The 20107-nt window shown below is 41.7% G+C and overlaps 1 protein-coding gene across 1 annotated transcript in view; it reads left to right on the forward strand.

The window, feature by feature from the left end:
* The window catches only part of LOC136884162 (prion-like-(Q/N-rich) domain-bearing protein 25), a 120489-nt gene extending 101504 nt beyond the window's left edge, over window positions 1–18985 (forward strand). The window contains exons 12-14 of the mRNA XM_067156201.2: window positions 2821–2964; window positions 7228–7359; window positions 17976–18985. Of these exons, the coding sequence (XP_067012302.2) occupies window positions 2821–2964; window positions 7228–7359; window positions 17976–18046 (347 nt within the window). The 3' untranslated portion in view covers window positions 18047–18985. The remainder of the gene's footprint in view (window positions 1–2820; window positions 2965–7227; window positions 7360–17975) is intronic.
* Window positions 18986–20107: the final 1122 nt, after the last annotated feature.

The raw sequence follows: 20107 nt of genomic DNA on the forward strand, positions 1-20107 counted from the left end.
GCCTTCAGCTTAGAAACTTGGATGGTCATGTGATCATCAACCTCATGGACTTAGATTAGGGCCATATGTCACTGTAGCATCATTCTCCTTGCGGTCATCATCCACAAAGTCTTTAAAGTAACTTAGAAGTTTAGAGGTCGGTCCATGACATAGTCGCAGGTCACATCGATTTAATTAAGGGTCCATGCCGTATAACCACTGTGTGGCACACGCCGATTGGACTGCCTTGATGATACCGAGAGTCCAGAGTTCGTGTTACGAGGGCTGGACCATCAAGAATCATTATGATGGTACATGTAGTCTCACATGGAAGCCGAATTTAAGAATTTCCAGACTTTCTTTTCTTTAATTAATAATTGAGACAATGGTTTCTAGGCAGTTAAGTTAAAGGCTGAAACCAGCGTTCGGCCCCTAAGTGTAAAAATCATTGTGGTGTTAAGTGGACAAGATAGAGTCCGAATTATACCTGGATTACAAATTATTTTTTCTTCAGGAAATTTTTCCAAAATAAAATACAAATATTTTATGAATAGACCTTTCATTTGAGTAGATAGATTAGGATTACTGAACCCTACCTTTACCTCAGCAAGTGACGAAGGACCCGAAACGAGCCAAGAGACAGATCTTATGAAATTTTGCTGATAGGTACGGAAGGTAGGTATCCTTCAGAGTGGACCAAAGGGTTTAGTACTTGCTCTAAAAGAAAACCCAAACAACAATCATGTATCACTTTTCAACATGACAGCAGACGGTAGTAAGCCCATTAGTCGAACATAAGTCTTGTGCGTAACTGTATTATGCGCGCGTGTGAAAGTAAGGTAGAACCTGAAACAACATTGAGAGGCGGGGGTACGATCTTGTATAACAGAGAGCTTACTCGCTGCGAGCTGGTCTTGTGGTGAAGCACTCGAAATATTCAAATTCTATTTTCTCGAGATTGGGCCGGAGCTGCACCTTGCAGGTGGTGGTGGTGGTGATTATTGTGTATAAGAGGAAGTACAACTAGGCAACCATCCTCTATATAATACTAATCAGAGGGAAAAACTCGAAGGGATCCGACACTTCGAAAAATGAAGATATCGGCCATAGGAAGACAAGGGCCACGAAGGGCGTGAAAATGAAAGATGGGGTGGGGATTATTGTTTTAAGAGGAAGTACAACTTGGCAACCATCCTCTATATAACACTAATCAGAGGAAAAAAGGAAAGGATCTGATATTTCGAAAAATGAAGATATCGGCCAAAAGAAGACAAGGGCCACGAAGGGCGTGAATATGAAAGGCTCCCTAGCCCTCGCAAACCTAATAGCGTCGGGGTCGGAAAAGAACAAGAGTTGACCAAGAGAGGTCGGATAGGATGGATGAAAGTGAGGAGCCTGGCACAAGCAAGTGGAAGCAATGCCAGGACTCAGCTGAGCGCCCCGTGGTCGCCAACCCACGATCCAAAGTTCAGCGCCCTTCGGGCCCCTCTTAGTCGCCTCTTACGACAGGCAGGGGATACCGTGTGTGTTATTCTACCGCCCCCACCCACAGGGGGACTGCGCCTTGAAATTTAAACAGGAGACATTTCTCATCCAGATCTGCGCGTATATTGAAAATGGATCAAATCTGTGGGGACAAACTGGGAAGGTCTTCCTTGTAGTTATATATTCAGGTGTGAGTGCAAGCGAAAACAGTTTTGCTAGTGCTCACCCTGGAGTAGGCAAACTGAGTGTCTCCAAGCGTGCGAGAAGTATTGAGGGTATTCAGGGGACGGGTGAGTTCACAAGCCCCTGTGAACGTATGTCGCACGGTCGATCATTTATGTTTTAGTTATTATCTGGAATAGTTCGTATTTAGATCGAGGCAAGCAGTTACGGACATGACAGTACTTCGCCAGTGTTGGGACGTGTCCTACAATCAGTGGACATTTTAACCACTTCTTGTATTAAAATTGAGTATCACACGAACATGACGTCAGCTACTTGACGTGGGATGTGCCAGGTAAGGCAGCAATCCACCATGAGGTGTATGTTGCACTGTTCACCGCCATGGCTACTTGGCGCGTGTTTAAGAAAACTCTATACAACTCGACGTGAGAAAACCAAGGAGTGTAGAGATTTCCTACCCGAGTTATTTATCGCAAAGGAATTGGCGGTAGGTTGCCATTGTTGTAACGGTCGCAAGGGTTTCGTACAGTTATTTATTAAATTGTTTTCGTCGTTTTAATTTCTGACAGTAAAGCCTCTTTTCGTTTCATTTCTTGTATTCCTTCATAATTCAATTTTTCCTTTGAACTCTTTCTTTTGCACGTTTTTTGCGGAATCCTAATCAAATCTCCTCTCCACTATTGACAAGAGCTGCCACAGCGCCATCTTGTGAGACGTGACCTTTCTTTTATCTGTAAGTTAAATACTCGTTCTACCCAAACACTAAAGGCGTCTTAAAAGTTTGATTTCCATGCACCCGTTGTCTCCACTTCATATTCCACCAAGTTAAAGATAAACAACATGATATCTCTTGATAAACCCGGTATCAACCGAGATATGTTCGAATTTTAATTTCATGCTTTCTGTAAACCCCTATTACATTCATTCAACTTGGAGTTGTTTTCTGAATTTACCACTCTTCTAGGAAATGTTCACACAGCGCTGCTTTTGGAAGAACTTTTTGTCAAAATGAGAAGGCAAATTTAAGTCAGGAACTAGCGGAGGAGTTTTCTATTTTCTGTTGGGGGCGAATACTTGAGAGTCCCATCTGTTTCCGCGAAATGCCCATGAGTCGGAGAATCTCCATCACGTACACTGATCTGTCATGTCAGCGTGTTCTGTTTTCTGTTCCAGAGGCGACAGAATACGGCGACAACTGCACGGAGGTGACCCAGTGCAGCCACCTGTTGGGAGAACACGCAGCGTGTGACGAGCAGGGGACTTGCCGCTGCTCACAGGACTACCACTACCTAGAGCGCAACTGCTGGCCCACAAAGAGTAAGAGTACTATAAACAACTGTCCTGATGTGGACCGCGCGAGGTGTTCACTGCTAGTTTGGAAGAGAGTGTGTAATCAATAGCGGGGAATAAGTTGCATGAAAACCAGTCGGAACGCAAGTTTCAGTATGTGTCAGGCGACAGAAAACATGAAAACACGTACTAAAAGACCCGTCCTATTCCACAGCAGTGCCTGTCATATTGTTTTGCCTGCCCTTCTCAATGGTTTTAGGGACATTTCATCAGACGCGCGTTATGGTATGCCGCAGTTCGCAGTCAGAATTAATCCATTCTGACGTCGTCTTGCCGTCTGGTTGGTAAAAAATCTATCTATGAATTGTCTTTTTTTATCGTTCAGTTCTTGATGTGTGTGCCGGAGAAGGCAATGGTATTCTTAGTGGTGGCGGTGATTATTGTGTTAAGAGGAAGTACAACTGGGCAACCATCCTCTATATAACACTAATCAGAGGGAAAAAATGGAAGGGGTCCGACACTTCGGAAAGAACAAGAGTTGACCAAGAGAGGCCCGATAGGACAGATGAAAGTGAAGAGCCTGCAACAAGTAACTGGAAACAATGCCAGGACTCAGCTAAGGGCCCCATGGTCGCCAAGTTTAGAGCCCCTGTTACTCGGCTCTTACGACAAGCGTTCGCCTGCAATTACTGGAGGGATCATTTAATGATTTGATTTTATGAATACTCAAAGTTGGAGAGACCTGCCAATGTCTCATGATTCACTGGCTGCTAATTCCAGAGAGAATAAAATAAAATGAACCAAATGGATGCAGTAGAATGGACGGACCGATTTGCCAAAGATGGTTTTAGTAAACTCTTTTGATACAATACATCCTTATGTTTCGTAGAACTACTCAGGGTATATGAAAGACACTTCTTCATCTTCTTTTTCCAGTTACGTAGGCAGGCATTTTGAATGAATTGAGTCCAGTTTAACGGCAGGATGGCAGCAGGGATGTATTTACCATTGTGTGGTGTGTATGAGGATGATCACAAATACCAAGTACCGGAGCTGGAACAATTACCTCAACGCGTTTAAAATCACCGACCCGGGCGACAGTCGAACCCTCGACCCTCTGAACCGACCGACACAACGGTGTTTATTCCCCCGGATAAGGAATATTACCGAGGGGTTTCCTTTCCGTACACAGGGCTTATGGGGTAAGGGGAATCGATCTGCATTTAGCGCTCTCGACAGTCTTTTGTTGAATGATTTATCAACCATTTGCTGTGATAAATTATTTCATTCCGTAATTCCTCTTCCTATAATTGAATATTTGCCTAAGTAGTCCAGTTCATTTCTTACCTTTAACAGCTCCACGTCTACTAACGTCATTCCACGCCTTCTCTCCACTGACAGCTCGGCACATACTCGTAAATCAGCCAGAACATATCGTGCGGCTTTCCTTTGTTTCCTCCATTTCTCCTATCTAATAATCCTGACGAGCGACCCGCACACTAGGGCCACACTCTTGCCAGAGACTTTACACCCTTACTACAACCCCTAAATACTCTCGTGATATGACTACCCCAATGAAGATTATTCGTTATATGAACACCTAGGTACTTATAGTGTTCCCATGAGGTACTATGACCCCATCAACACAATAATTAAAACTGAGAGGACTTTTTAACTTGACTTTTCCTTCCATTTATATTCATACCATTGTCTGCTGCAGTCACTCACAATCCTGTAACTCGTATACTACTTTCTACAGTATAACATCACCCTGATTCCAGATCTTTACTCCTATCATCTAAGAGTTTTGTCTGTACATTGCTCACAATTGAAAAACAATGGTATTTCTATTTTTATGTACGGTCATCATGAGAAAATGACTGAAGAGAATTTAATGAAAATCCGTATGTTAAGTCGGGGAATAAACTAATACAGTATCTATTCACGCTCGATGAAATGGTACTTTAGGGGAACGTGCCTAAAATTTAATTTTTAATTATCTATGTTATGATGCAATTTAATACAATCTTATTCACAACGTGTACAGACTGCATCTAAAATTCTGTGCACAGTGTAGAATTCCGTAGCGGAGCATGAGTACAACAGAGTAAAGAAGTGGAACCAGAGATAAGGCTTTTTGCAGATGATGTTATTCTGTACAGAGTAATAAATAAGTTACAAGATTGTGAGCAACTGCAAAATGACCTCGATAATGTTGTGAGATAAACATCAGGCAACGGTATGATGATAAACGGGGTTAAAAGTCAGGTTGTGAGTTTCAAGAATAGGAAAAGTCCTCTCAGTTTTAATTACTGCGTTGATGGGGTGAATCCCTTTGGGGATCATTGTAAGTACCTAGGTGTTAATATAAGAAAAGACCTTCATTGGGGTAATCACATAAATATGATTGTAAATAAAGGGTACAGATCTCTGCACATGGTTATGAGAGTATTTAGGGGTTGTAGTAAGGATGTAAAGGAGAGGGCATATAAGTATCTGATAAGACCCCAGCTAGAGTATGGTTCCAGTGTATGGGACCTTCATCAGGATTACTTGATTCAAGAACTGGAAAAAGTTCGAAGAAAAGCAGCTCGATTTGTTCTGGGTGATTTTCCGACAAATGAGTAGCGTTACAAAAATGTTACAAAGTTTGTGCTGGGAAGACTTGGGAGAAAGGAGACGAGCTGCTCGACTAAGTGGTATGTTCCGAGCTGTCAGTGGAGAGATAGCGTGGAATGATATAGTAGACGAATAAGTTTGAGTGGTATCTTTAAAAGTAAGGAAGATCACAATATGTCAGTAATCTCCCATGATCTACCCTATCAAAAACCTTGGATAGGTCATTAGCATTACAGTCCATTTGACCTCCTCAATTTTTAAATATCTGCTCGATCTTGCTGGAATCGAACAAGTTGAGCTTCACTGGAATAACCTTTCCCAGTACCGAACTGCCTTTTATCAAATCAGTTAGTAACTTCGAAAACGTGTCTGATATAATCAGCAAAAATACTTTCCCATGCGCTACGACCAGCACACGTCAAGCTGTCTGGCCTGTAATTATCGAATTTATGTTAATCACAGGAAATGAAAAGCATTTGTGTTGGCAATCAGGCCGCAGTGAGAACTGATGGTAGAATCTGCTGTTGGTTGAAAGTAGCTATGGGCGTTGGACAAGCTGCAATATTTCTCTTTCTGTTCATAATTTATCCTCAAAGATAAGTTTGAAATGAGAGTCACAATTCAAGGAAAGAAATAGTCCGCCATTTGCTGTTTTATCAGAGCACGCAGAACATTTTGAGCAATTCCTGGAGACGGAGTACAAGAAGGAATTCAAATGAATTGTGAAAAAAGAAGGGAAGTAAGAATAAACTAATAAAGTTCTGTTCTTGAATAAACATGAAACAACTTAAGGAACTTAAACATTAACGGACTTTTGTCATCAGTCAATAGGGACCCCACGATGTGGCGAATAAATTCTTCTTTATCAGTGGAAAATGTTTAAAAAGAAGGCAAAAAGATGGTAATCGATAAATGAAGTCGTTAAATAAGTTGATATCATTTTAATTTTTATATAGCAAAGTCAATATTATGAGCGTAAAAGTAATAACACCAGTAATTCACATCAAGTATGAACATGTGGTACAGATTTCTGGCACTAAACGGTTTAAATTATGACGTGTGTAGACATAGAAATCTCGAACAGTAACTGATATAGAAACATTTGTGGACGATAATCGGCGAGTTTCATAGCAAGTATTTGTCCTAAACCACTAAAAGAATGGCGGGTCAGGTCAAAATTCGCAACAAGAAGTTAGCCTACATTGAAATTCGCGAAAACATGTTAAAGAATGACTAAACTTAGAGATATGTCGCCACTGTAAAAGGCTCAGTAGACTTGAGAAAAACACCTCTAATACTCGTACCTTGCAAGTTAGAAGCTGCTCACGAAAATGAAATGGTTTAGGAAAATCATGTACCTACCTGAAATTCTGTCTATACAGTCGAAGTGAAGACAGGGACGTCTGATTTTCGTGAACACCCCAAAATAACACAAGTCCATATGAACATTATGTCCTGCGTTTACGAGCTAATCCTGTTTAACTTGAATAGCTGGTATTTATGATAAAGTTTGGAACGTGTCCAACAATCAATGAGTTGGAGATGGCGCTTCTTGTGTTACACCAACACGGTGACAGCTACCTGACTTCCCGTAAAATGTTGGAAAGTATCCACTTCCCATGTATTTTGGTCCGCTAGCAACTGACATTACTGTTGTTCTTGGTTTTACAGGACTGGGAGACGAGTGCATTAGGGCCAGCGAGTGCTATGCTGACGATAACCCCGATCGCCTGGAGTGTAGGAATTCTGTCTGTGCCTGCAAATACGATTTCCTGGAGGACACATCCTCAAAGACTTGCATCTGTAAGTATAAACATTTCCCCCTTGGTATTCGTGGTGATGCCCAGGCACTAGTGACTTACTCGTTGTGTAGCTGTGTCCAGTCGAACAACACCAAGGGATCTGCGCACGACTTTCCGACGGGAAAATCATCATCTCTGCATACGAACACTACGGAGAGGGTTTGAGTTCAAGGCACGCAGTCAAATGATAGGCATGGTCCCGGTGAAGACCTCGCAACTTTCTACCGTCGCGATTGTAAGAGAAGGAGGTCGGATACTAACGTTGAAGACGAGTAGAATTGCACAACTAAGCGGAAGTAATGACAGACGCCGCTAGGGGCACTGTCGTCGTCAACTTGAAAGCCTTTGTCGGTTTCAGCTTTCAGTCACAGAGGACGTGTTCTACCACAGGAAGAAAACTAGCGAGACAAACAATCATGAGAATAACCTCTTCAGAACTTTCGTGGTTTGCACAAAAACTTCGCGACTAATTCCGCAGTAACTGCAATATAACTTGACTCCAACGTTGGAAGGACGTCTACTCGGCTTATTACGTCTTGTACTCTGACGGTGAAAGGAGTATCAATAAACTGAAGGGAAGGCGATGTTTGCGACACACTGGCCCCACCCTGCACATCAACGAAGGAAAAGGTGCCAGTCCCAGTTTTGGTTAGGGAGGGATTTCCAGCTTAATCATACAATGGAGAGAGTCTTGAGGAGATTGAAATAAACGCGGAGACAACCACAAACACCCAGTCCCCGAGGGATGGGAATCTACTGTTCGAAGTAAAATTGCCTTGACCCAGCCGAATCTGAAGGTCAGCACGCTAACCACTCGGCTAGGGATGTGCATCTTCCATTCCTCCAATGTATGGGCCGACCACTGACTTGGGTCTATTTGAAGAAAGGATCCATTTTTGAGAAGGAATTTGTGAAGGAAGTGGCCATGACCGTTCCGGCATTCGCCTCGAGGTGAAATAGAAAACTTCAAGAACAGGCGACGGTGGGATTCAAACCTACTGCATCTGTGCCCGCGGCCCTATCGTAATGAAATGAGATGGTGCCTGTTTGTTTGTTTCCTTGCTCCGGATAGGCTCGAACACTGTTAGACCGATTGAGCCTGGAATCCCTACTTAGGCAAGGCGTACTTTGGATTCTCATATATTTCAGCGTTTTGAATTAGTGGGGAATTTTACGGAGGTATGTCCCTAATTTGGGCATTTTTGCCCTACAGCAAGTAAATAACTGGTAAACAGTTGACCCTATCAAAAAATGAAGTGCAGCTTGTGGCCTTGAAGTTTCATTATCTACAATATACGTCACATGCATTATATTGTTAACTCCAACGGCTTCCGGCAACATTCAGTTCTCTTGTTTCTTTGTCTGTGGTCGCGTAAGTAGGGCTGACGTGGAACCGTTGTTCGTTTGTTCACAGGCCAGCTGGAGAATGCGCGCGCCCTGCTCCTCCATATCCGACAACATTCCGCGCTTCTATCCTTTTAATATTGTGTCGCTTTAGTATTCATATTTGGCAGGTACAGATTTAATTTTGCGTGGTGTTAGAATTCACATCTCTTATTCAGTTTTTATTATTATATCCTTCACACCCTTCGGTTTTTTAATTATAGTCAAATCTCTTCTAGTAGTTTATTGTGATTTCTAGTAGTTTGACGACCATGGCCCTCGAGCAGAGTGCGCAGTTGGTGTCAGGCTCCTGTAATTCTGTGCGACCTCCCATCGCCACTTCTAGTTGTTTCCCGATCCAGACGGTATTAGAACATGGAGGCCTTCACGTCTCTTCTCTTTTCTCTCCCGGTGCCTTCAGGTGTCCAGTGTTGAGCGCACATATACAGGATGGCCTACAAGTCCGTGTTGCTCCGCCTGTCCTAGTCAAGTTGTTTTACTACCCGTTCTGACGTCATCATGCCGTCTGTTTTGTAACAATCTATCCAGATATTCGCTTTTTTTAATCCTGCACATCTTGATGTATTGCGTTGTGGAAGGCAGTGGTATTTTTAATCGCGTTGTCTTGTGAGCTCATAGATTACTCTCGAAGAAGCGTTTCTTGTCAAGCAGAGAGTTTTTTTAAAGACACATGGCCTTCACTCCTAGTGTAGCTAGGTTATCCTTCGACAGGTGTTCCCAGATAATGTCTAAGGCATATATCATGATGGTGTCTGTTTGTACTTAGACTTTTTCTCTCAGCAGCATGTAAGTTACTAGGAACGCTTTGCCATCTGCTGAATACATTTGGGAGTTGCGAAAGTTACAAAATATATCACAATATTAATGTAAGTGTTAGTCGCTTAGCAACCGGCTGAGTACAGAATGTATTGCGGGTTAGGGCAAGCCTTCGCCTCAAAATTGCTGGACTGCTCATTTAGTGATTTGATTGTATGATTACTCAAAGTTTGCTGATCTTAGAGATCTATCAACATCTGGCAGGTAATCCCGGAGAGAATACAATGAAAATGGAGCAAATCGGTCCAGTTGAACAGACTGACGGATTTTCCAAATCTTTTTTTAGTAAATAGCAATCCTAACCAACAACTGGATTACACATATCGTATGACAAAACTAAGTACTTTGAAACTCGGCATCCCGGTAACCCCCCTTTGACGACCATACATGGAACGATTGGGAAAGTCAATCGCTTCCGCTATCTTGGTGAATGGGTCCACCCCAATGGTAGAGACGGTACATCCATCCTATAAAGGTGTAACAAACTCAATGCAGCGTACCAACTATCCCACAACCATTATAATAAGAGGTGCATTTCGAAAAATGCTAAGATCTGTCATTACAAAACTGTTGTCAGACCACAGTTTTTGTACGCCTCAGAGACCCTCCTGATGAACAAAAAAGGCACCATGGATGATCTAGAGAAAGCCGAAAGACGTATCCTCAGGAAAATTCATGGACCGAGATTGCTCCCAGATGGAACCTACAGACTTAAATCGAACTCTGAGCTGTATCGACAGTTAGAATCAGCCAATACCAGCATGCGACGTAGGAGGCTTAAGTTCTACGGACACCTACAACGAATGGACAGCAACAGGCTTACCAAGAAGATCTTCTCTTTGGTTAAAAGCTACAAGAATGGAAGCTTGTGGCTTAATGAAGTACAGAGGGACTTGGATTCGGCTGGGATTTCAGATATTGATATAGAAGATCGTTCCAAGTTTCGTGCTATGGTACAGTCTTGGACCCCACCACCTAGAGTTCCTAGAAGTCGGAAGCCCCTTTCACAGGAGAGAAGGGAGAAATTATCAGCAGGGCTCAAGAGATATTGGGAACGGAGAAGAGCATCGAGGAAGAACTAGTCACCAGCGCTCCTTAGTGGGCTTAAATCAATAATAATAATAGCAGTTCGACATGAAAATAATGCTATGAATAAAAGAGGATTTGTCATGATTTCAGCATTTATTTTGAATAAACAAAGTCTGGTTAACATTAACAATTCATTGATCAACAACGTTAGTTTGTTTTCCTCCAGTACGGCCCAGTGGTATAGGGGGCAACGCGTTTGCCTGTCACCCGGCGGCCACGGATTCGATTCCCGGCTGGGTCATGGTTTTTTAATTGTAAATGATTAATATCCCTGGCCTGGGCACTGCGTGTTCGTGTCGTCCTTAAGGTTCCTTTCCTTACATTCAACACTCTTACACTCCATCCATTCCTTACATGCAGGTTCATATCACATGGTGCAAGTAGGGGCAAGAGATCTCTATAGGTCGACGCCACGAACAAATAGCATTTTAAAAAAGTGTTCCTCCATGTTGGAAGGGGAGGTTGATACATTCGCTGCAGCATGTGAGGGGCGATTGTTACGATCGTCTTCTTTTATTATGCCCCATAGTGCACTGTCGTGATACACGTCCAATGCAGCGGTTTTGAAAAAGTCCATTAAGCCAATTTCGGACACTCAGAGCGAAATATGGTGGTGCACAGGTTTTTGAAGTACCACGATGTCAGTTACACCGTTGGCCCTTAATTCTGAAGGCAACAACGTGTTAAATTATGTGCTGGTTCATGGGACCATTGAAGAAATATGGTCCAAGTCCATGGTCTGCCGTTAACCCTGCGGCGGATTGCTTTTGCCCAAATAAGGACGTTACGATTTCGTGAGCTCGTTACAGAACATAACGTTGTGCGAGCACCAGCACTGAGGATGAAAGTTACAAGCCTTGCCTAATTCCGGCACAACAGAACGAGTCGTAGGTCTTCAACTACGTGGTGCATCGAGACCACTTTACGCCGCAAAGGTTTCCTTCTCCCACGCGAACAGATTTAGTCGTGATGGCGACGGTTTTCCAAATCTCACAGCGAAGTCCTTCAAAATGTCTGTGACTGTCTTCTTCGTATTCTGACGTTCGTGAACCCAAACAGAAGCCACCAAACGCTCCTCAATAATAAAAGCACTTGTGTCCCCCATGGTTTAACTCTTTCCACTGAATGCAGCGAGCTACGCAGAGAACCACGTGACACGACTTTCCCACGCTAACCGACTCGAACGTGTCACGTACAGGACTCAGCCTATGGCGGGACATTGTTATCTGAACAATATGTAGCAATAAATAATGTTAATAAAAATCCTCACAATGCTCTGCTCTGTAAAGGCACTTCTCGGCCACCCTGTACTTGCGGACCACCTTCATTAATACTTGCTCATAAATCCGCGCGAACAACTGGCACTTTAGGCAGTAATTAATAATCTCCACTCGGTCTGTCTCTTGATTCCTCAATACGTTTATAGATGTGTCTATTCTAAAGTTTCAACTGCCGTGGAAAGTTAAATCAGCCTGTCTTCACAACGGTTCCCCGGTATTACAGTATGTGATCATTACAAAAATTCCGATTTCCCTAAACTCGGTGTTCGTTTTAATATTGAATCTGTCCTTTTTTTGTCCCCCTCACCCTAAACCTCGTACCACCCAGTTATAGAAGCTACACTTCTTGGTGCAGTCACGCCCTAGCTGACTGGCCTAGTAAGTGGACATGAGAGCCGGGATAACAACTGCTCCAGAATGAGAGTGGGCATCTCGACATATTCTGAGCCATGGTCCTTCTTGTGCTATACAATCCATCGGTGGTCCCTAACCCGTTAGAGGACAGACCCCCACTGGGACTATGTGTAAGTAAGGGTAGCATCCTGCTTCACAGAATTTTCACCGAGCACGCTCAGAACGCAAGCGTCCGACCTATGGCAGTAACGGAGTCCCACTCCCATTTGACAGGTGAGGGACTCCTTGGAAACAATTTGCCGAGCGAAATGGAACTCCATGCGGAGCTATCACTACTAATGGGGCTTATGGAAGAAAAAAAGTAGGACTGCCTGAGTCAGCAAACATCATGCTGGAATGATAAAAAGAAAGTTTGTCAAAAATGGCTCCAAACAGGGCTGTTGCAGGCAGGGAATTGTACGTAGATGAAAGAAACAGAGCAAAAAGAAATTAGTTGTTGAATCCAAAAAGAAGTCGTGGAAAGATTTTGGTAATAACCTAGAAAGGCTAGGTCTAGCAGCAGTGAAACCTTTCTGGAGAGTAATAAGGCATCTTAGGAAGGGAGGAGGAAAGGAAATATATAGGGCTTTCGGTAAATCTCCTGAAGTCGTAAAGGCCCCCAGAGAATCACTGGTCAGGTAGAAATCTTCTCAGTGTAATCTTCCTCGTGATGACGTCGCGAACAGCTGAACTCACGGGCAGGTGGACAATGATGTCAGTAAAATCACGCTTGAGGAAGTGGAAAGGTTAGTAAAAAGCACCCGTCCTTTGTAATAAAGCGGCAGGAATAGATGACATAGACCAGAAATGGTGAAGTATAGGGGGGGGGGGCGAAGGTAGGGATTTAATGGCTTCATAGAGTAATAAGTTTGGCATGGAGTATTGGTAAGGCACCTTCTGATTGGACAAAGGCAGTAATTGCATACGAAGGATTGCAACAACTATCGAGGTATCTCATTCATTACTATACCAGGCAAAGTATTCACTGGCATTTTGGAAGGGAGGGTGCGATCAGTGATTCAGAAGAAGTTGAATGAAAATCAGTGTGGTTTAATACCACAGATCAGATCAGGATCAGAATTTCAGTATGCACCAGGGAATTAAAAAATTGCTGCGAGAGGAATGGAGAATAATGTTTATGGTTTTTAGATCTAGTTAAGGCGTATGACAGGGTACCGAGGGAATAGATATTGGCCATCTTGGGGACTATGGAATTAAAGGCAGATTATTAAAAGCAATTGGGCTGCGGTGAGAATTGATGGTAGAATGAGTTCTTGGTTCAAGGTAGTTCCAGGGGTTAGACATGGCTGTAATGTTTCACCTTTGCTGTTCATAGTTTACATAGATCATTTACTGAGGGGAAGTTTCAGTTAGGTGGAAATGTAGTAAGCAGTTTGGCCTATGCTGACGACTTGGTCTTAATGGCAGATTGTGCCGAAAGCCTGCAGTCTAATATCTTGGAACTTGAAAATAGGTGCAATGAGTATGGTATGAAAATTAGCATTTCGAAGACTAAATTGATGCATTAGGTAAGAAATCCAAGCGAATTAAATGTCATATTAGGGATACAAAACTGGAACAGGTAGATAATTTCAAGTATTTAGGACGTGTGTTCTCCCAGGTTTGTAGTATAATAAGTGAGATTGAATCAAGATGTCGTAAAGCTAATGCAGTGAGCTCGCAGTTGCGATCAACAGTATTCTGTAAGAAGGAAGTCAGCTCCCGGAAGGTAAGGTAAGGGTTATTCTGCCCGAAGGCAGGTCCGAACCTCCGTAATCTGTTTTCAGACCAAGTTTGCTTTACAGGAGCGTAAACTGGGTGGATTGAGGTTATGTTGTTCATAAGTTAGAAGTAACAGACATGAAATTAGTGAGAATTATTGCTGGTGCGAACAGGTGGGGACAATGGCAGGAGAGTACTCGGAATGAGGAAATAAAGGCTAAGGTAGGAATGAACACGATGGATGAAGCTGTACGCATAAACAGGTTTCGGTGGTGAGGTCATGCGAGGCGAATGTTAACTAAGAATTGTTATTCATTTAATATTTCGAACACATTTCCAACATTTGTTAAAGACAAATTAACACGTTTCCGTAATTTCTGAAGGCATTTCGCAGCGTGTACAAAGTGCTCGGAGTGGAATATTGGAATAGTGGTCACATATTGATATGGGTTATAGTTAGTGGAGTTCAGTAAGTGGAGGAGACAAATGTACGTGAGCGTGTTTGAAAAATAAAAGAATGGAGGGATATATCACAACATTTCAATATATTTGTGACGTTATGACGGTGACCTAACCCGGCGCCATCTAGCCAATTACGAACTATCTTGTTATTTAATCTTTTCCTAGAATACGATAAACAATTATTATTGAGCTTCACTGTGTAAATAATATGTAACCTGACAAAGAAATACACATTATTTTCAAACAGGAGACTACATATTCTTATATGAGTGCTCCTACAAAACTGGGAAAAGGTGATCATTAATGTAATGTCATGGCTTCCTTTCTCATTCCTATATTATATGAAAAGAGTCTAAAGTATAATATCGGAGAGCCATAAGCAACTGCTCAGTCTGTGGGAAACTCTAACCAATTTTCAATATCTTCTAGTACCTTGTTCATTATGGCTTTGGTAATTAGGAATCTTTTAGAAAACTTTCTTCTGACAACTCTAAAGCGTCGTTTTTCCTTAGTATGGGTCATCCGTTCCCTTCTTCAGTACATATATAGATAGTCTTCATACAGCACTAAACCTTCAAGTTTACGTCTTCTAGATTCTGAGTTTTAACAGTTGTTAAGAGATTTAATACGGGACTGGTGGCGTGAAGTCTATATGGTATGACACTGTGGTTACCGGGTTCGAGTCCTGTTGGTCGAAAAGGTTTTCACCATCAGAATGTTGGCCGGCAGTGTAGGGGAGATGGTGCTTCGTCCTTCGGATGGAGACGTTAAGCCGTGAGCGGATCTCTTGCTGCTATTCGACAGGAGTAGGCTATGTGCTGGCACCGGGTTTCACCCTCTCCCTTCCTACTATCATATTCATTGTCATTCATTTCATCTCATTAACTCCTCTGATGAGGTTGACGTCAGGAAGGGCATCCGGTCATAAAAACCCGCCACCCCAGATTCATCTCACCTCATACCCGACCCCGTAGAGAAACGGAACAAGGGCTGGACAAACAAACCAGTGTTAACAATTTTTAATGAGAGGGTCTTCTTGTTCAATTGAGTGTTAAGTCTACTTAACAGTGGTGTTAACAATTAACATTCGTTGAAAAACGTGGGCCTGAAAGGCATACAAGTCTATGATGAAGGTGCTAGACTCTCGCTAAGAAGGGCGCGAGGAGTGCCTGGAAAATTTAATTGAATACCTTCTTTATCCAATGCAATGTAGCGGAAAATTTAGCCGTTGAGTTTTCTACATGAATTATCACTCACTATGAACTTTGTAGTTGGCACAATGAAGTTGCTCGCCGGTAGCATCTTCTGTCATACAAGGGCTTAACAAGCATTACGTCACGTACTCCAGGAAGATATCCGCAGCTTCAGCACCAGAAATGTGAGAAATACTCTCTGCTTATCACATATGTCCTCTTCGTCATCACTTTCAACTTTACTTCCCTCCACACTTTTGATTATTCCTTCATCGGTTCAAATCTGATCTACTACGCAGTTGTAGCTGCTTAGTAACGCCATATCATCTATTTCCTCCACCCCTGGAACATATCAAATTACTGACAAGTGAGTGCCAAGAACAGATGACTCCAAATTGTACAAAATTTCCGCTTTCTTGTTCAGGTCTCAGGTAACGTGCTTTCTTTGTGGGGACGTGATATTGTGCCGTGTATGAGGCCACAATTTCAAAATTCGTTGACACGTTGTTAATAGCTGTAGCACTTCAGGCCGGACTACCGAGGGCCGGACTATTGAACGTTTATTATTATAAAATATTAAATGGAAAATAGGATGTACACTAAAGAAGTTAACATCTCCCTCTTTAAGATTATAACTAACTGTTGCAAGTGAATTTGAAATGTAATCATTTTCATTGTGAAGATCACTTAGTTCATATAAACGTTCGAAATATTGAGTTACTGACGCTCCAATTTCTGAAGTTATGCCATCATTAATTGGAAAATATATCCTACACCTTTTTCACTGATTTATTTCGAAATAAGGAACATTATATATTATTTTGTGTCAAAAATAGATTGTAGATAAACGAAGTCATGTACCAATAGTGAATACAGTCTTTTAAAGAACTTATTTAATCATTAAATGCCTAATTAAACTGCTTCACACCCCAACTAAAAAATAAGTTCACAATCAGCTATGTGCCAGCAAAGGTTTTCACACTGTTTTTTTTATTTCTATTCATGGGTGATTGTGGTATTTTATTACTCATTTAACATTAGCATGCATGTTCGTTCTCTGTATCCAGCAAATATCAGACGACCAATTGTCATAAGCGTACTCGATTCAAATTATTTATTTAGTTTCTTAGATAATGAAATGATCGATAAACAACAGGAAAAAATGGTTAAACGGCTCATCGAGGAAATGTGAGTGTTATACAGATGTATTACAACAGTATACCGATCATTTTATCGCCTAAGAGACTAAGGTAGGGGGCCCATATTTCGTCCCTTTAGCATATTTGGACTTGCACAAATTCAGGAATGTTATGGACGAAACTAGAAATTAGTAAATGTATTACTGAATATATTCTCCACTTACGAGCAAGTTATAATGAAACTGTTATAGCGTAACGTAGCCAATACTTGACATAAACATAACTACTACAAAAACTAAACTACCATGAATGTATTCGTAATTTCGTCTCCGACAAAATTTATTAAAAGCAAATTTATTAAAAGCACAATTAATTTTAATAAATTTTCCCTTTTTAATGTTACCAAACACTTCTCCTATAATGAATTACTTGAAGGCTGTTTATGAAAAATATTTTTCTGGTATTATTTTTAACATAATTTTTCAGCGTTGTTCGTGGGATGTTAAACGATTTACTTACACGTTTGTAACCCGTCATCTTGTTCCTGGCTGCGTCAATAGGCTCTTCCATAGCCTCCTCATAGCACTGCTTGCGTTTTTCCATCTGAAAATAATAATTAACTTCATAAATAACAAAAATGAAGGGGGACGAAATTACGAACATTCCCTGGTTTACTATAATGACCGCTACAGCAACTCACGCCAGGAACTACATCAGACGACTGAAATGCAGTCCAGTATTTCAGTGCTCACTCTAGGAATAACGGGCACTTAATTTGAATGTTGCACTGACTCAGCTCAGCTCCTCCTTGTACACGGAAAGTAAACTAAGTACCAACCGTGCAAACTGGAAATCCGTAGGGGATAGAATTAGGTACGATGACGGAATTTGGCCCCCTTACTTTACATAAATAATGGAAGAGGACGATGGAATCGATTTCGCTTATGACAGTGTCATCGTGATGGATCGTCTGATATTTGCTGATATAAAGTTAAATGAGTAATAGTATTAATTACTTTATGCCATTAATATCTAAAAGAGTCCAGGATACTACAGTGATATCCCTCAATACAGGCACATCTCCAGTTCACCTAAACTAATGGCATCTTCTTGTTTCAGCTTCCAGTACGAGGCTGTCCCTGTCGCTGCCAGCCATGGCCGTCTGCTATCTCGTGCTACGTCTGTCATGAGTCCTGTGGCTGAAATAAGGATAACGATATATTGAACTGAACTGCTCCCCTCTAACGGGAGAGACTCGTAAACAAAGTGTACTGTTGATAACCAGAGAGAAAAGAATGATGGACATGCGATGGCGTCTCGTCTCTTAAATCATTAACAGTCACCTTCAAAAGACCGAAGAATAACAGAAGAAGGAGCTGTTCAGTTCACATAAACCCAACATTTCATATTGTCAGTGGTTTCTCAGCAAGATTATTGTATATAAAGCTTTGTTTTCACAATATCCTGAAAGTACAGTTTTTTTACATTTGATCTATGCCACGTTGTCAAGTAGATCACCCCACGTACATTATGATATTAATGGATATATTTTTACTACATTTTTAAGAGGAAGTACAACTAGGCAACCATCCTCTATATAACACTAATCAGAGGGAAAAAGTGGAAGGGGTCCGAAACTTCGAAAAATGAAGATATCGGCCAAAGGAAGACAAGGGCTACGAAGGGCGTGATAATGAATGACTCCCTAGCGCTCGCAAACCTAATAGCGTCGGGGTCGGAAAAAACAAGCGTTGACCAGGAGAGGTCGGATAGGATAGATGAAAGTGAGGAGCCTAGCACAAGTAAGTGGAAGCGATGATAGGACTCAACTGAGGGCCCCGTGGTCGCCAACCCACGCTCCAATGTTCAGAGCCCCTGAGGCACCTTTTAGTCGCCTCTTACGACAGGCAGGGGATACCGTGGGTATTATTTTACCGCCCCCACCCACCGGGGGAAAAGAACATATATTTCTAACACCACATAATCTATACTAATATAATAAAGAGAGAGTGCGAATTTTCTGTGTTTGTTTATATCTGGTGGGTAATCTCACACATTGCTGGAGCGATTCTAAAAATTCTTTCACTGACAGAAAGATACATTATCCCTGAATGCTATAGGCTATATTTTATTTTCAAAAGAATTCGAGGGGGGGCGACGGGGGGGGGAGATATAAAAATAATAGGCTAATATAGGCTAAATATCGAATTTGCCGTATAAGGACGAAAGGCAACGTTCATTTTAAGCCCCTTGGCGCAAAGAACACAGCTCGGTAAGCCCTATGGGCCCAAAACCATGTTTTAAGGCCCTAAAACCAACCGTTATGGAGATATTGGCACCACACTACTCCAGCTCTAGAAATACGATGAAGAAATGAACTGCCGTAACCATGGCAAGGTCAGCAGCGAGATTATGCGTGTACGTTCGGGCATAGCTGCCAACCAAACTTGGCATACATAATCCTTGAGCATATCTACTGTATATCTCAAAACATAACATGTTACAGAAGTGAAGTGGTATTTATAATCTCTTTTAAAAATAGAGAAACATGTATTACTTTGTTTTCGGAAAGAACAATTAAGGGCGGGGGGAGGAGCGGGAGAGTAAAAAGGCCTGAAAAGTGGGTTGAATTATTTTTATTAGGATACTGATATCTCAAAACCTGAAGATGTTACAGATATGGAAATAGGTATTTGGAATCTCCTTTAAAAATAAAGAAACATTTTTTAAATTGAGAGAAGGCGTTCTCACGTATGCAGTTCTATGTCGCATGGTCATCTAAAGGCAATGTCACAAACATGGTTTACAAAGAGTTTCTGGGGTAAATGTAACTCAATTTTTCAGTGAGTTTTTATACTTTATAGAGATTTTCAGATATTGTCTTAGTACAATGCCGAGGAACGATTACTTTTAACAAATTACCAAATCCAGGCGAGAGAAGCCGCGGGTACTGCTACTTAATTTATACAATTCTATTCGTTGGAGAAAGTGTAGTGTTTTAGCGAAGATGACACTATAAGTGTGCAGGAGATCAAACTCAAGTTTCCCACCAATGCTTCTACTTCATTTAACCCTCCGACATTGCGGAGGAGTCAATAAAGTAATCGTAAAACACAAATTCCTTCTCTTATCAAGAAAATCCTTCTCAGCTCATTTCATTTTCACTTTCATTCCTTTCTCTCCTAATTTTTCGCCTGTTTCCAGTTTTGTCTAGACTTTAGCTCTACGTCATTTCCTAATGTCATTAGACT

This window comes from Anabrus simplex, chromosome 12 (genome assembly GCF_040414725.1).
Source record: "Anabrus simplex isolate iqAnaSimp1 chromosome 12, ASM4041472v1, whole genome shotgun sequence".
NCBI classification, from domain to species: domain Eukaryota; kingdom Metazoa; phylum Arthropoda; class Insecta; order Orthoptera; family Tettigoniidae; genus Anabrus; species Anabrus simplex.